General features: G+C 43.1%; 1 protein-coding gene across 1 annotated transcript; it reads left to right on the top strand.

Moving 5' to 3' along the window:
• Positions 1 to 8168: 8168 nt before the first annotated feature.
• Positions 8169 to 10932, top strand: LOC147904489 (uncharacterized). The gene is made up of 5 exons (XM_087391551.1): positions 8169 to 8274; positions 8445 to 8597; positions 8692 to 9027; positions 9134 to 9210; positions 9373 to 10932. The coding sequence occupies exons 1-5, from the start codon at positions 8169 to 8171 to the stop codon at positions 10930 to 10932; spliced, it is 2232 nt and encodes a 743-aa protein (XP_087247677.1).
• The last annotated feature ends 423 nt before the right edge of the window (positions 10933 to 11355 follow it).

Here is an 11355-nt window from a genome sequence, read left to right as displayed (position 1 = left end):
AATTTGGTGACACCACTCATTAGGTCAACTCTTATGGCTTGCAAAATCCTTCCATCGCTTTGTGCCATCGATGGTCCTAACATGTAAAAACAAAAAAAAAGTACCTATGTCATGACCACCTTCCGATCAAAGATGCAAAATTTTTGCCCAAATCAATTTGCTTCTTCATGCTTGAAATGTATCCCAATTTATAAACCCATATCTTGATCATTAGCATTCAAAGTCAGGACCCACTTTGAATAATGGTTTCATATGTCATGTTATTCACATCATTTTAATCCATTGCAACCATTTTAATCCATTGTTGCTCATAACTATTAGTGCATTTGTCAACCTTACCATTTTGTATCAAACTTCATTGTAGTCATCACCATGCCTTCAAAATATCAAGGCACACTTCTAAAGCAATTTTGGCCATTCCTAGCATACTTTACAACATTTTACACCGTAAGGGCCTACATCTTCAATTGTGTGTAGCACCTCTTACATTGCATAAATAAGCATCTTATATACTACACATAATAGCCACCACAAAGTGTCATATCTTAACTATAACAATATTATATAATAAGGGAAAGTCATTGAATCACAATAAAGGCTAAAACTAAAAAGATTAAGTGCTCCAAATCTCAACTACCAAAATAAGTTTCAAATTAAATCTCACTTTTATAGTTTTGAATTATCTCGTGTATAAGTGTTATGCAGTATCACTCATTCATGATTAAATGCACTCTATAAGTATAATTTAAATGTCTGAAGGTTCTTATAATATCCTTTAACCCTTGTATCTTGAATTTAGCTTGAATTACACCATAATGAACAATCAAAATACGGTTTGAATTTGGTGTTCTACATGATATTAGGTCTCCTAAAAACTCATGCTACTCCATAATATCCTATTGAAGACATATACAAAGTATGGTTGAGTTTGAAACTTGTTAGAAATATCAAAGAATTTGCAAAAGATCAAAATTTTCCTGCCTATCAGGATTCACTAAAAGTACATTTGAGGCCATATATTATAATATTAAGTATGATTATCTAGCTCCAAAGCAATCTAAACATATGTGTTTTAGTTATCCTTAGACTCTAGGACTTATAAACTCTAAAAAAACTCATTATAATTAAGAAGTATGGCCATTTCATCTAAATCTGAGAAAACAACTTGAAATTTCGGTGTTAGATTGACCTTAAAAATTTAGGTAGAACTCAAAGTAATGGCTGCAAGTTCCAATCCATAATAATTCCAAGTTTTTTCATAATATAAGCTATCATGGCAAATAATCAAAAGTCTGAAATACCTTATTAATGCTTTTGAATAATTCTATGAAGTGACTAAGTTAATAGGACATAAAAGTGACCTATGACATTTTTGGCCTGCCACAGGTAGGCCTAAGTGAAGGCAACCCTTTTTGGAGAAGCGAAATTCCATTTCTATTTTGTTTTGTTTTTGGCTTGTTAGGACAAATAGGTGGCATGTGATTTCCACCTTTTCCTCCATCTTTATCTTTCTTTCTATTTCAAGGCAAGCTCTCTCTCTCTCTCTCTCTCTCTCTCTCTCTCTCTCTCTCTCTCTCTCTCTCTCTCTCTCTCTCTCTCTCTCTCTCTCTCTCTCTCTCTCTTGCATCTCTCTCTCGTTCTCGTTCTCGCTCTCACTCTCTCCCCGCTTTTTCCTTGTTGCATGGTAGGCCACTTGAACATCGTTCACCTTGTTACTATTTTTAAGAAACCAAAAAGTCTTTAGACAATTTGGCAAGCATGTATAGGCACACACATGCACACATGTGCATGCACGTACACAAATGCATGTGCATCAAACACATTGTTTTATAGCCGTAGTACACAAGAGGAATATAAATTTGTTGGGCATGACCCTCTTATTATTAGAAAATATAAGGAAATACAATACTCAAAAGATCGAAAGAAATTGTGGGTTTCTTTAAAACTAGAGGTTGGATTGTTGGAATCTGCATATACCTAGGGGGAAAACTAACAATTGGTTGATTAAATAGAACCCATTGTGCCCTAAGGAAGTCTAAAATTAAGAAACGTTTCCAAGGAGTAAATCATTATTTAGTTGCTTGAGTCAATACCCACCCGAGGTGTGTTTGGTTTTTCCCTCGAAGGCATTACAACAAAGCAGCCATCCCTTATATTCCTTAAGGCGGCTAATACTAGACCTGGCACATGGATGCATTTTTGGAGGCTTGAGCAAGAAGGAGGGAGGTTCATGGGAGGTTTGGGGAGACAGGGAGGCTTAGGGAGGGAGAGAAGAGAGTGCAAAAATGCCACGTGGCACGAGGTTGAGGAGGAGACAGACTGTTGCATTGAGATAGATTCACGAAGGTGCCACATGGCGAGCTCGCATGTCTTGGGAGACAATGTGCCAGACAACGCAACAATGGGATAGAGATAGTAAAACAAGTGTCTTGCTCTCAATGGAGCCCAAAAGCTCGAGGAAGTGAGGAGTAAATGTTGGAGAAGGTTGGCGGAGATGCAGAGGCATGGATTGGACACGTGGCACCACAGAGGGTAGAGGCGTAGACCCACACACACAAAAATTACATGTGGCGACACAACGTTGTGAAGCATAAGTCGAAGCAATGTGGAGGGACTGACACGTTATAGAATCACACAATCTACATGGTTGGGCCAAGCGCAGATGGAATGCCAGTCGAAATGGTGTCACGCAGTGCCATACGATAGAGCAGTAGGACTCCATGCCACATGGTGTGCTACGGACTGCAGTTTGTGTGCAGGGAGAGTGGAGTAAATGCACTACCATCCTCACCACTGGCTGGCGCGGGCACTATTAGCTCCATAGCAGTAGCAAGTTGATGTGGCAGCCTCTACCAAGCTGATGTGGCAGCAACATGCGATGGCAGTAGCAAGCTACTGTAGTGGCAATCGGCCACGTGGTCGCATGCAAACCAGAATAGTGCGGAGGCGGTTGGGAGATGCATGCGGTCGCCACGTGGCGAGGCAATGCACATGGTCAATCAGAGGCCAGATGGGGCACGTCATGGCGAGCTACTATAGCAGCAATCGGCCACGTGGCCGCACACAAACCTGCATGGCATGACCGCGGCTGGGAGCCTCACTACCCGTGATTGCAGAGACAAAAATTCAAATACACACCATTGCCAAGTGGTGGGGTAATCCACAAGGTCAGATGGGAGAAATCCCTTTGGCAACCGGTACACATGGCGCGTATCTTGTGTCTCTAACTTTGCAACGCATCCACTTGAGGAGAGAGAGAGAGAGAGAGAGAGAGAGAGAGAGAATACATTAAACATATTATATATTATTATATTGTATACAATACACTACATTATTTTATATATACACAAACATATATATATATATGTATGTATGTATGTATGTATGTATCTTAAAATATCATATCATAGATACTTATCCATATAAATATATAAGTATAATTACATGTATGTATAAATATAAGTAGAGAGAGAGAGAGAGGGAGAGAGAGAGAGAGAGAGAGAGAGAGAGAGAGAGAGAGAGAGAATACATTAAATATATTATATATTATATTGTATACAATACACTACATTATTTTATTTATACACACACATAGAGATAATATTTATTTATTTATATTTATATTCTTATAATATACAAAATTAAATAGGAAATAAAAGAATAAATAAATCTATTTGTTTGTTTATATATATATATGTATGTATGTATGTATGTATATATCTTAAAATAGCATATCATAGATATCTATCCATATAAATATATAAGTATAAATACATGTATGTATAAATATAAGGAGAGAGAGAGAGAGAGAGACGGGGGGCGGGGGGACACTTAAGCGCATGCGCGCACACACACACACACACACACGATATTAAATATATATATATATATATATATATATAGAGAGAGAGAGAGAGAGAGAGAGAGAGAGAGAGAGAAAGAGAGAGAGAGAGAGAGAGAGAGAGACGGAGAATAAAGTGACAGATAGAGAGAGAGCATAGAGAGGAGGAGGAGTGAGAAAGTAAGAAGTGGGTGGACAAAGAGAGAGAGAGGGAGAGAGAGAGGGGGAGAGAGAGGGGGGGAGAGAGATAGAGAGAGAGAGTATATTAAATATATTATATATTATATTATATACAATATACTACATTAAAAAGTATTAATTAAATAAATATGTATATATATATTCTTGAAATATCATATCATAGATATCTATCCATATAAATATGTAAGATAAATATATGTATGTATAAATAGAAGTAGAGAGAGAGAGAGAGAGAGAGAGGGAGGGTGGGAGGGAGGGAGGGAGGGAGGGAGGGAGGGAGGGACCCACACACACACACACATGAGGGAGAGGGAGAGGGAGGGAGAGAGAGAGAGAGAGAGAGAGAGAGAGAGAGAGAGAGAGAGAGAAGACACATACACACACACTCTCTCTTTTTTGGGGTGAAAACACACACACACAGAGGTTCTATTTTGTGTGTGTGTCTTGCTACCGTCTTCGTTCACTACCAGATTTGTGGCCTCAATCTCAGCCAAAAATGGTCTCTCTTTGAGCTTAATTAGGTGGTGCAAGCCTTGAGAGGTTTCAAATGACTATCAAGCACTGCAAATCGCCAAAGAAGTATTCAACTAGTGTTAAGCGGAAGGACTGGGGGACATCAACTTTGTGCTAAGATGGCGGAGCAGCTATAAAAAAGGAAATGACAATCATCCCTTCTCCAAGGAAAAATACAATCATCAGCTCAACTCCACCCATGTCCTAGCCAAAGAGATGTTGACAAAGTCAAATTATCTTGCCTTTCTCCCAGTCACCCTACAAAATGATCTGAGCTACAACTCATGCATAAATGTGGAGATTGTAAGAGCTATTTCACCACTTTTTTAAAGTTGTGTGCACTAGGCATGGCAACTTTATTCATCCCTCACCTTATCTCAGTGATGGAGGTTCAAAGGGCATTTCAAGATGTGGCACTAGAGATTTTCTCTTCTAAGGCAAGCTTGGGTAGGGAGCAGGGAAAGGCTCAATCGATGGCAATGGTGGAGGTTGTTCCTGTACTACAAGGGGTGATAAAGTCCTAAATACCATGTTTCATGAGAGTGCAAGGAGTGTATTATTGAGCACTTGGTAGTGACGATAAACTAAGAATTTAAAAACACTAATGCATTTTGCAAGTTGATGGTGAGATGTAGTCCCAACAAGGAAACCATGGTGATCTCTAAACCTTCTTGCCTTTTCTTTTTCCTTTGCTTAGTCAAAATTTCTCCTTACCCTTTATAGTTTAGATGCTGCCAATGACACTCTTGGAGCATCCTTTTTTGATGGGCTGCCCAGTCTATTCTTTCAATCACCCTACAATATGATTTGAGCTATAGATAAAGCAGAAATGTGGGGATTGTAATAGACATTTCACCAATTTTTTGGAGTAGTGTGCGATAGGCATGGCAACTCTATTCATCACTCAACTCATCTCAGTGATGGAGGTTTAGAGGCATTTCAAGATGTGGCACTAGAGATTCTCTTTTCTGAGGCAAAGCTTGGGTAGGGAGCAGGGGAAGGCTCAATCACTGGCAATGGTGAAGGTTGTTTTTGTACGACAAGGGCTGATGAAATCTTGAACAACAGGTTTCATGAGAGAGCAAGTAGTATATTACTGACCACTTGGTAGTCACGATAAACTAGGGGAAGAATTTGAAGTAGATGATGGAAAACATTGATGCATTTTGCAAGCTGATGGTGAGAAGCATTCTTGACAAGGAAACCATAGTGATATCTAAACCTTCTTGCTTCTTCTTCTTCCTTTTCTCAGTCAAAATTTATCCTTACACTTGGTAATTCATGGCCTAATTTGTAAAGAGATGTTGCCAGTGGCAACTAATGAAGCATTCTTTTTTGTTGGGTGACCTAAGCTATAACATAAGGTTGGAACTTGAATGTAAAGCCATGTGGTACATGCTTTGGTTGTCTTGACAATACCCTCTGATAATTATCTTTGAATTCTTTGCAAGTCTCTAGATCCTATCATGTTGGGAAGTTACCTAGCAATCATGTGTAAGTTGGTGGGAGATCATGTGCCTTAATTTTCAGAGGAGATTAATTTTGAGAGAGAGGGAGAGAGAGAGAGAGAGAGAGAGAGAGAGAGAGAGGAGAAGGAGTGTAGATGCAAGTTGGAAGAGAGAGAACATAGAGGTAGGGAGAGAGGGTTTTTTCAAAAAAATCCGCCATTTATTTCCTCGGGCAACGCCATGCCTTCCCGCCCAATCTCCAGCAGCATTTCAAATTGAAGCGCCTAGCCACACGACACGTGGCTTTCTCCACACTCCAGCCATATGACACGTGGCGCTTTAGGCTCTCCCTCAATGGACACGTGGCAACCTCTTATGCCTCCCACCCTCCTGAATAGATAGTAAGATAAGTAAGATAAGATATAAGATAAGAAGATACGTAGTAAAGAACGTTTTAAAAAGTTTAAATCGATTAAAATGTTTCGATTGATTTAAATCGATAAAAAGTGAATTATAAATCGTAATTTTTTGAATCAAAATCCTGCCAAGTGTGCTCAGTCCTGTTTTTGGATTTGGCATGCATTTCTAAAACGTCATTCTTACAGCACCTTCCGCGGGTTGTTGGAGATGAAGGGACCTGCTGAGTCCAGCACTCTATAGCTTCACCATACATTATATCCCCATATGTAACCCGGCTTCAACTGCCAATGCTGGGCTGGAATCCCACATTTCCAAGACTCTGGGCTCGGATGCTAAAACATTCTGCCCGTAGGGCTCCCACCGCCAATGGCTGGAGCGGGGAAGCTGTTAATTCTCAGCTTCTTCTCTGATTCGATCCGAATCATTGTTATTAGCTCTGCATGCATCGTACTCGATGCACCCCCTCCAGACTTGGAATCCCGATGCTCTGAGGATGAGGACGAATCGACCAACATCTCCGTCAGCCAAATTCAGCATTTATTGACTGCCTTCGTTTGTAGCAAATGTACATGTAGAACCATTGCGGTACCATGCTTTTCGATCAGCGATATGGCGGTCGCTCAATGCTAGCATTAATCTTGGTGCAGCAAGAAACACAAGCCGGTGTACACTGCGCGAGGCATATCAAATCTACTAAACGATAAGACCAAACGTTACAAAGAATTCCTCGTTACGAGCCGCGAAGCCGGGATCTTGCATTTGTCTATAGCTACATAGAGGATCGCTTGATACAACCATTTCAGCATTTGTTCCGAGCGCTGCAAAATGGCACACGTCGCCGCTTGACCAACGGATTTCTACCCTCTCCGCCCCTTCGAGTTTCGTTTTCGGAACGCCTCTAGTAGCAGAATGGGAAACCTGTGAACTGCACCATCTTTACGAATTCCTCGTTAGGAGCCGCGAGGCCGGGATTTTGCATTTGTCTATAGCTACAGCTGGCTTAATTTCTTTTTTCCCTCGAAAAGCTGCGATTATATTAAAATGGAAGAAAAGAAAAAGATTACATAGTTGCCGGAAGCAGAGTCAACAACCCCAACATGCGAGGGATTACCGAAGGGAAGTCCTCTTCAAAATGAGGGGATTACCAAAGGGAAGTCCTATTCAAAAGGAGGTGCAACTGTCTCATCTAAGGAGGATTTTGCTTAAGATCTGATTTTTGAGTAGTGACAGGGCTACGAGGATCATTTTCAGCATATGTTCCGACCCATGTATGACATGCCGTCACTTCAAGTGCTGCAAAATGGCCGCACACGTCGCCGCTTGACCAACGGATTTCTACGTCGGAGCCTATCTCATTCCACTATAGACCCAAGAGATTGACAAAAGCAGTCTGAATGGGAAACCTGTGAACGGCACCATCTGTACCCCATGAACCTTTGCCATATCAGTGCTCGCTAACATATGCCATCGACAGCCTGTGAACCTGCATCGTCTCCTCCCATGAACCTTGCCTGCTCCTCAGTAGGTAATCTCCTTTCTTGCCCGATCATGTTCCCCGTGTGCTTGCCTTGGCGTTTCTCTCGACTCAACCGTTGCTAGCTCGCCTCTGCCTCGTTTGCCTTCCCTCCCACGCTCTACCTTGCATCTCCCTTCTCTTCACCTAGAAACACTGCTTCCACATCTTCTCCATCGGTCTTCATCATCGAAATTGGACCCCTTCCAAGTCGCTAGACGCTGGTCTGAATATGGAATCCAACTTTTGCCCTGCCGGGATGCATGTTCTGGTGGTAGACGACGACCCACTTTGCTTGGTGGTCTTAGAACGAATGCTTCGACGTTGCCAATACAAAGGTCCTCCCGTCCCACTTCTAGTTTCCCTCCATACGTTGTATAATATTTTGAAATGCTGATTGGTTCGTTAAGCCTGGAGTTCAAGCTGCAGCCATGATGACTTTGCCTTGTAGCCTTAGTTTTTCTCCTTCGAATGCCTTATGAGTCCTGCTGGGTGTTGTGAACGGCAGTTACTACGTGCAACCGAGTCGCTTCTGCTTTACATTTGCTAAGAGAAAACAAGGACGACTACGATCTAGTCATGAGTGACGTTTACATGCCAGATGAGGATGGTTTCACATTGTTGGAAAAGGTTGGGCTGGAGCTGGACTTACCTGTAATAAGTAAGCCTACAATATATGATTCTTCCTATCGTCGTTTTTCTTACAATCGAAAACTCACAAGCACATAGCGTAATTTCCAGTTAACTCTTTGCAGTGATGTCTGCAAATGGTGAGACTAGCATAGTTATGAAAGGCATCACACATGGAGCGTGCGATTACCTTATAAAGCCCATTAGAAGTGAAGAATTGAAGACCATTTGGCAACACGTCGTGCGGAAGAAGGGGAAAAATCCTCCCGTGGAAGGAGACTGGGATAACGTTGGAAAAGATGTCGAATTTCAGGATGGTAGCACCAAGAACAGGAAAGAGCAACTTGAGTCCTGGGACGACTCTGTGGAAGATGTAAACAACATGAAGAAAGCCAGGGTCAATTGGTCTGCACCTTTGCACCAAAAGTTTGTGATGGTAGTTAACGAGCTAGGGATCGACCGTAAGTTTTTAACTAAGTTATCAAGCTCCGCCAATTACTCCTACAGCCTGTAGATACATCCGCGAGCATTTTACAAATCACTTGTTGTATGACATATATCTTGCAGAGGCTGTGCCCAAAAAGATTTTGGAGAAAATGGATGTACCAGGTCTTACAAGAGAGCATGTTGCAAGTCATCTCCAGGTACACTAATTAAGTGGAGTGTTATTGCCTGAAAGTTCATAGTACATACATATCAGTTTGTAGTCCCTGGAGGCTGGGGGAAGCGGCTGAATTTCTGATTCTTATAGAGGTTCTTTCCCATTGTGCTTAAAGAACTCATCGAACTGCATGCTCTATGCGCAGAAATACAGACTGTACTTGAAGAGATTAAGCGGAGTGACACCGGAGGCGGCTCCCGTTGCTTTATTCCAAGCCACGGGCAACGGAACCCCTGGCGGAGTCATGCAGATAGAGTCTGCAAGGAAGCGGTCTGTCGATCCATTGGCGGCAACGCCAACCCAAGGCCTTATCCTCGGAGCTTCCATAAGCAGGGGCGGACCGGTTCCGGTTCCTGGGAGAGATACCGATTTGGCGCCAGGGGAAACCCCTGCGCCACTAATGAAATCTACAACGCAGCAAAGGCTGGCCGCGAATCGGTCGCAAGTGTTGGGAGGTTTAGGGCTAAAGAACGCTGGAGTGCAAGCGCAGGGCACAGGTTCTGGGGGGCTGGGCGGGTTGAGGAGAGGAGGGGGACTGGGAGGGGGAGGAGGAGAAGGGTTGTTCAGGATGGGTTCATTGGATATTGGGCTATTGTTGAAGCTGCAGCAACAGGAGGAAGAGCAACAGAAGACGAGGGCAGATGCGGTGGACGATTTATCTGCTGCGTTCACCAGGAAGAGTATGTTCAAGGATGGAGGAGAAGGAATTGGAGGAGCAAGAACTGCAGGACTAGGAGGGCACAGAAAGACGGGCAAGCCTCCAGCTATGGCTAGGCCATTGATCCCAGGGGCAGCTCCATCACCAGCAACTCCATTGCCAGCAGACGTTATATTGCCACCCCGTCGGAGAAGCTTGCATATGGCATCAAGCAATCCCAACGGGCGCTTGCAGCCTAGATCTACCATGTTGGGAGCTCCCAATCTGATCGTTTCAAAGTTGGGAGCTGGTGGCACTCTGAGCCGGAGAGGAAGCTGCGAGCTGAGGAATATCGATCGTCTTCTTCTTGAAACCTCAACGAACGAGGCCGCCTCAACCAATCGAGATAGCCCTAGCTGTTACAGCCTGCAGCCAAGATCGACGGCTGTGTCTGGAGCCAGCAATCTGAGCACAACGATGTTCGAAGGCGAAAATGCTGAAGGCGGTCAGACGGCCACTGGACAAATGCGTGAAGGAAGCAATCTGACGAGGGGAGCAAGCAGCGAGCTGCGGATGGATGGTCTTCTTCAAGACCACAGCCCAGCTGCAAGCATCGAGAGCTCGACGAATTCTCTGGACGAGGTGGCGTCAAGAAATCCAAGCCCGATCAGCAGCTTGCAGTCGAGATCGGCGATGGTGGAAGCTACGACGATGCACATTGGAGGAGGTGGCAATCTGAGCAGTGCTGTACATGAGATGATTGGAGGAAGCAAAGTGAGCAGGAGAGGCAGCGGCGATCTCAGCCAGAAGGATTATCAGCATCGTCTTCGTCACGATAGAATTCCGACAGCGAGGAGCATGCAGATGATCACTTCGACACAAGCTGGGTATGGCTATTCGTCAACCTCCACGTCCAGCTCCACCTTCACTACGTCGTCCTTCGATTCTTTAGATGATCAGCTCAGCTCCGTCACAGTTGATCATCACGACCTCCTACTCAGGTCGACCGCCATGGACCTCGACGTTTCCGATTATCTGGTGGATGAAGTCTCGTCGTACCACACGTAAAAACCTCGCACTATTTCGTCCTTTCAGCAACAAGAATCAAGATTACCTCGTAGCAAAGTCTCAGCTCACTAACGTCCTCCACAAAACCACTCCAGAGAGCTTAATTACTTTCACGCAGCTGCAATTCTTCACCCTGCTTTCAAGCTAAAACACTAACTATTATACATTGTATCTGTGTTCTTCATGAGCACAAGCTAATTATTATATACTATCTTCACCCTGCTTTCAAACTAAAAGACTAATAATTATATATTAGTATTTGTGTTCTTCAGCAGAAGCTAATTACTATACATTAGTATCTATGTTCTTCAACGAATAAGCTCAAGCACAGCTGCCATTCTTCACCCTCCTTTCAAGCTTGAAGCGTAAATAGGTGCCCCTAATGAACTTTGAAGACTAAGTATGTGTCCCTAACGAATTTTT

Source organism: Dipteris shenzhenensis, chromosome 2 (genome assembly GCF_047967505.1).
Source record: "Dipteris shenzhenensis isolate YYH24624 ecotype China chromosome 2, Dip_SZ_1.0, whole genome shotgun sequence".
NCBI classification, from domain to species: domain Eukaryota; kingdom Viridiplantae; phylum Streptophyta; class Polypodiopsida; order Gleicheniales; family Dipteridaceae; genus Dipteris; species Dipteris shenzhenensis.
This window is presented reverse-complemented; position numbering and strand designations above follow the sequence as displayed.

What these genes read in the sequence shown, in the direction of transcription:
- LOC147904489 (XM_087391551.1), top strand. Translation starts at nt 8,169, where the DNA reads ATGGAATCCAACTTTTGCCCTGCCGGGATGCATGTTCTGGTGGTAGAC. An exon ending in GCTGGACTTACCTGTAATAA is followed by an intron (nt 8,598 to 8,691) that starts GTAAGCCTACAA and finishes AACTCTTTGCAG; the next exon opens with TGATGTCTGCAAATGGTGAG. An exon ending in ATGTTGCAAGTCATCTCCAG is followed by an intron (nt 9,211 to 9,372) that starts GTACACTAATTA and finishes CTCTATGCGCAG; the next exon opens with AAATACAGACTGTACTTGAA.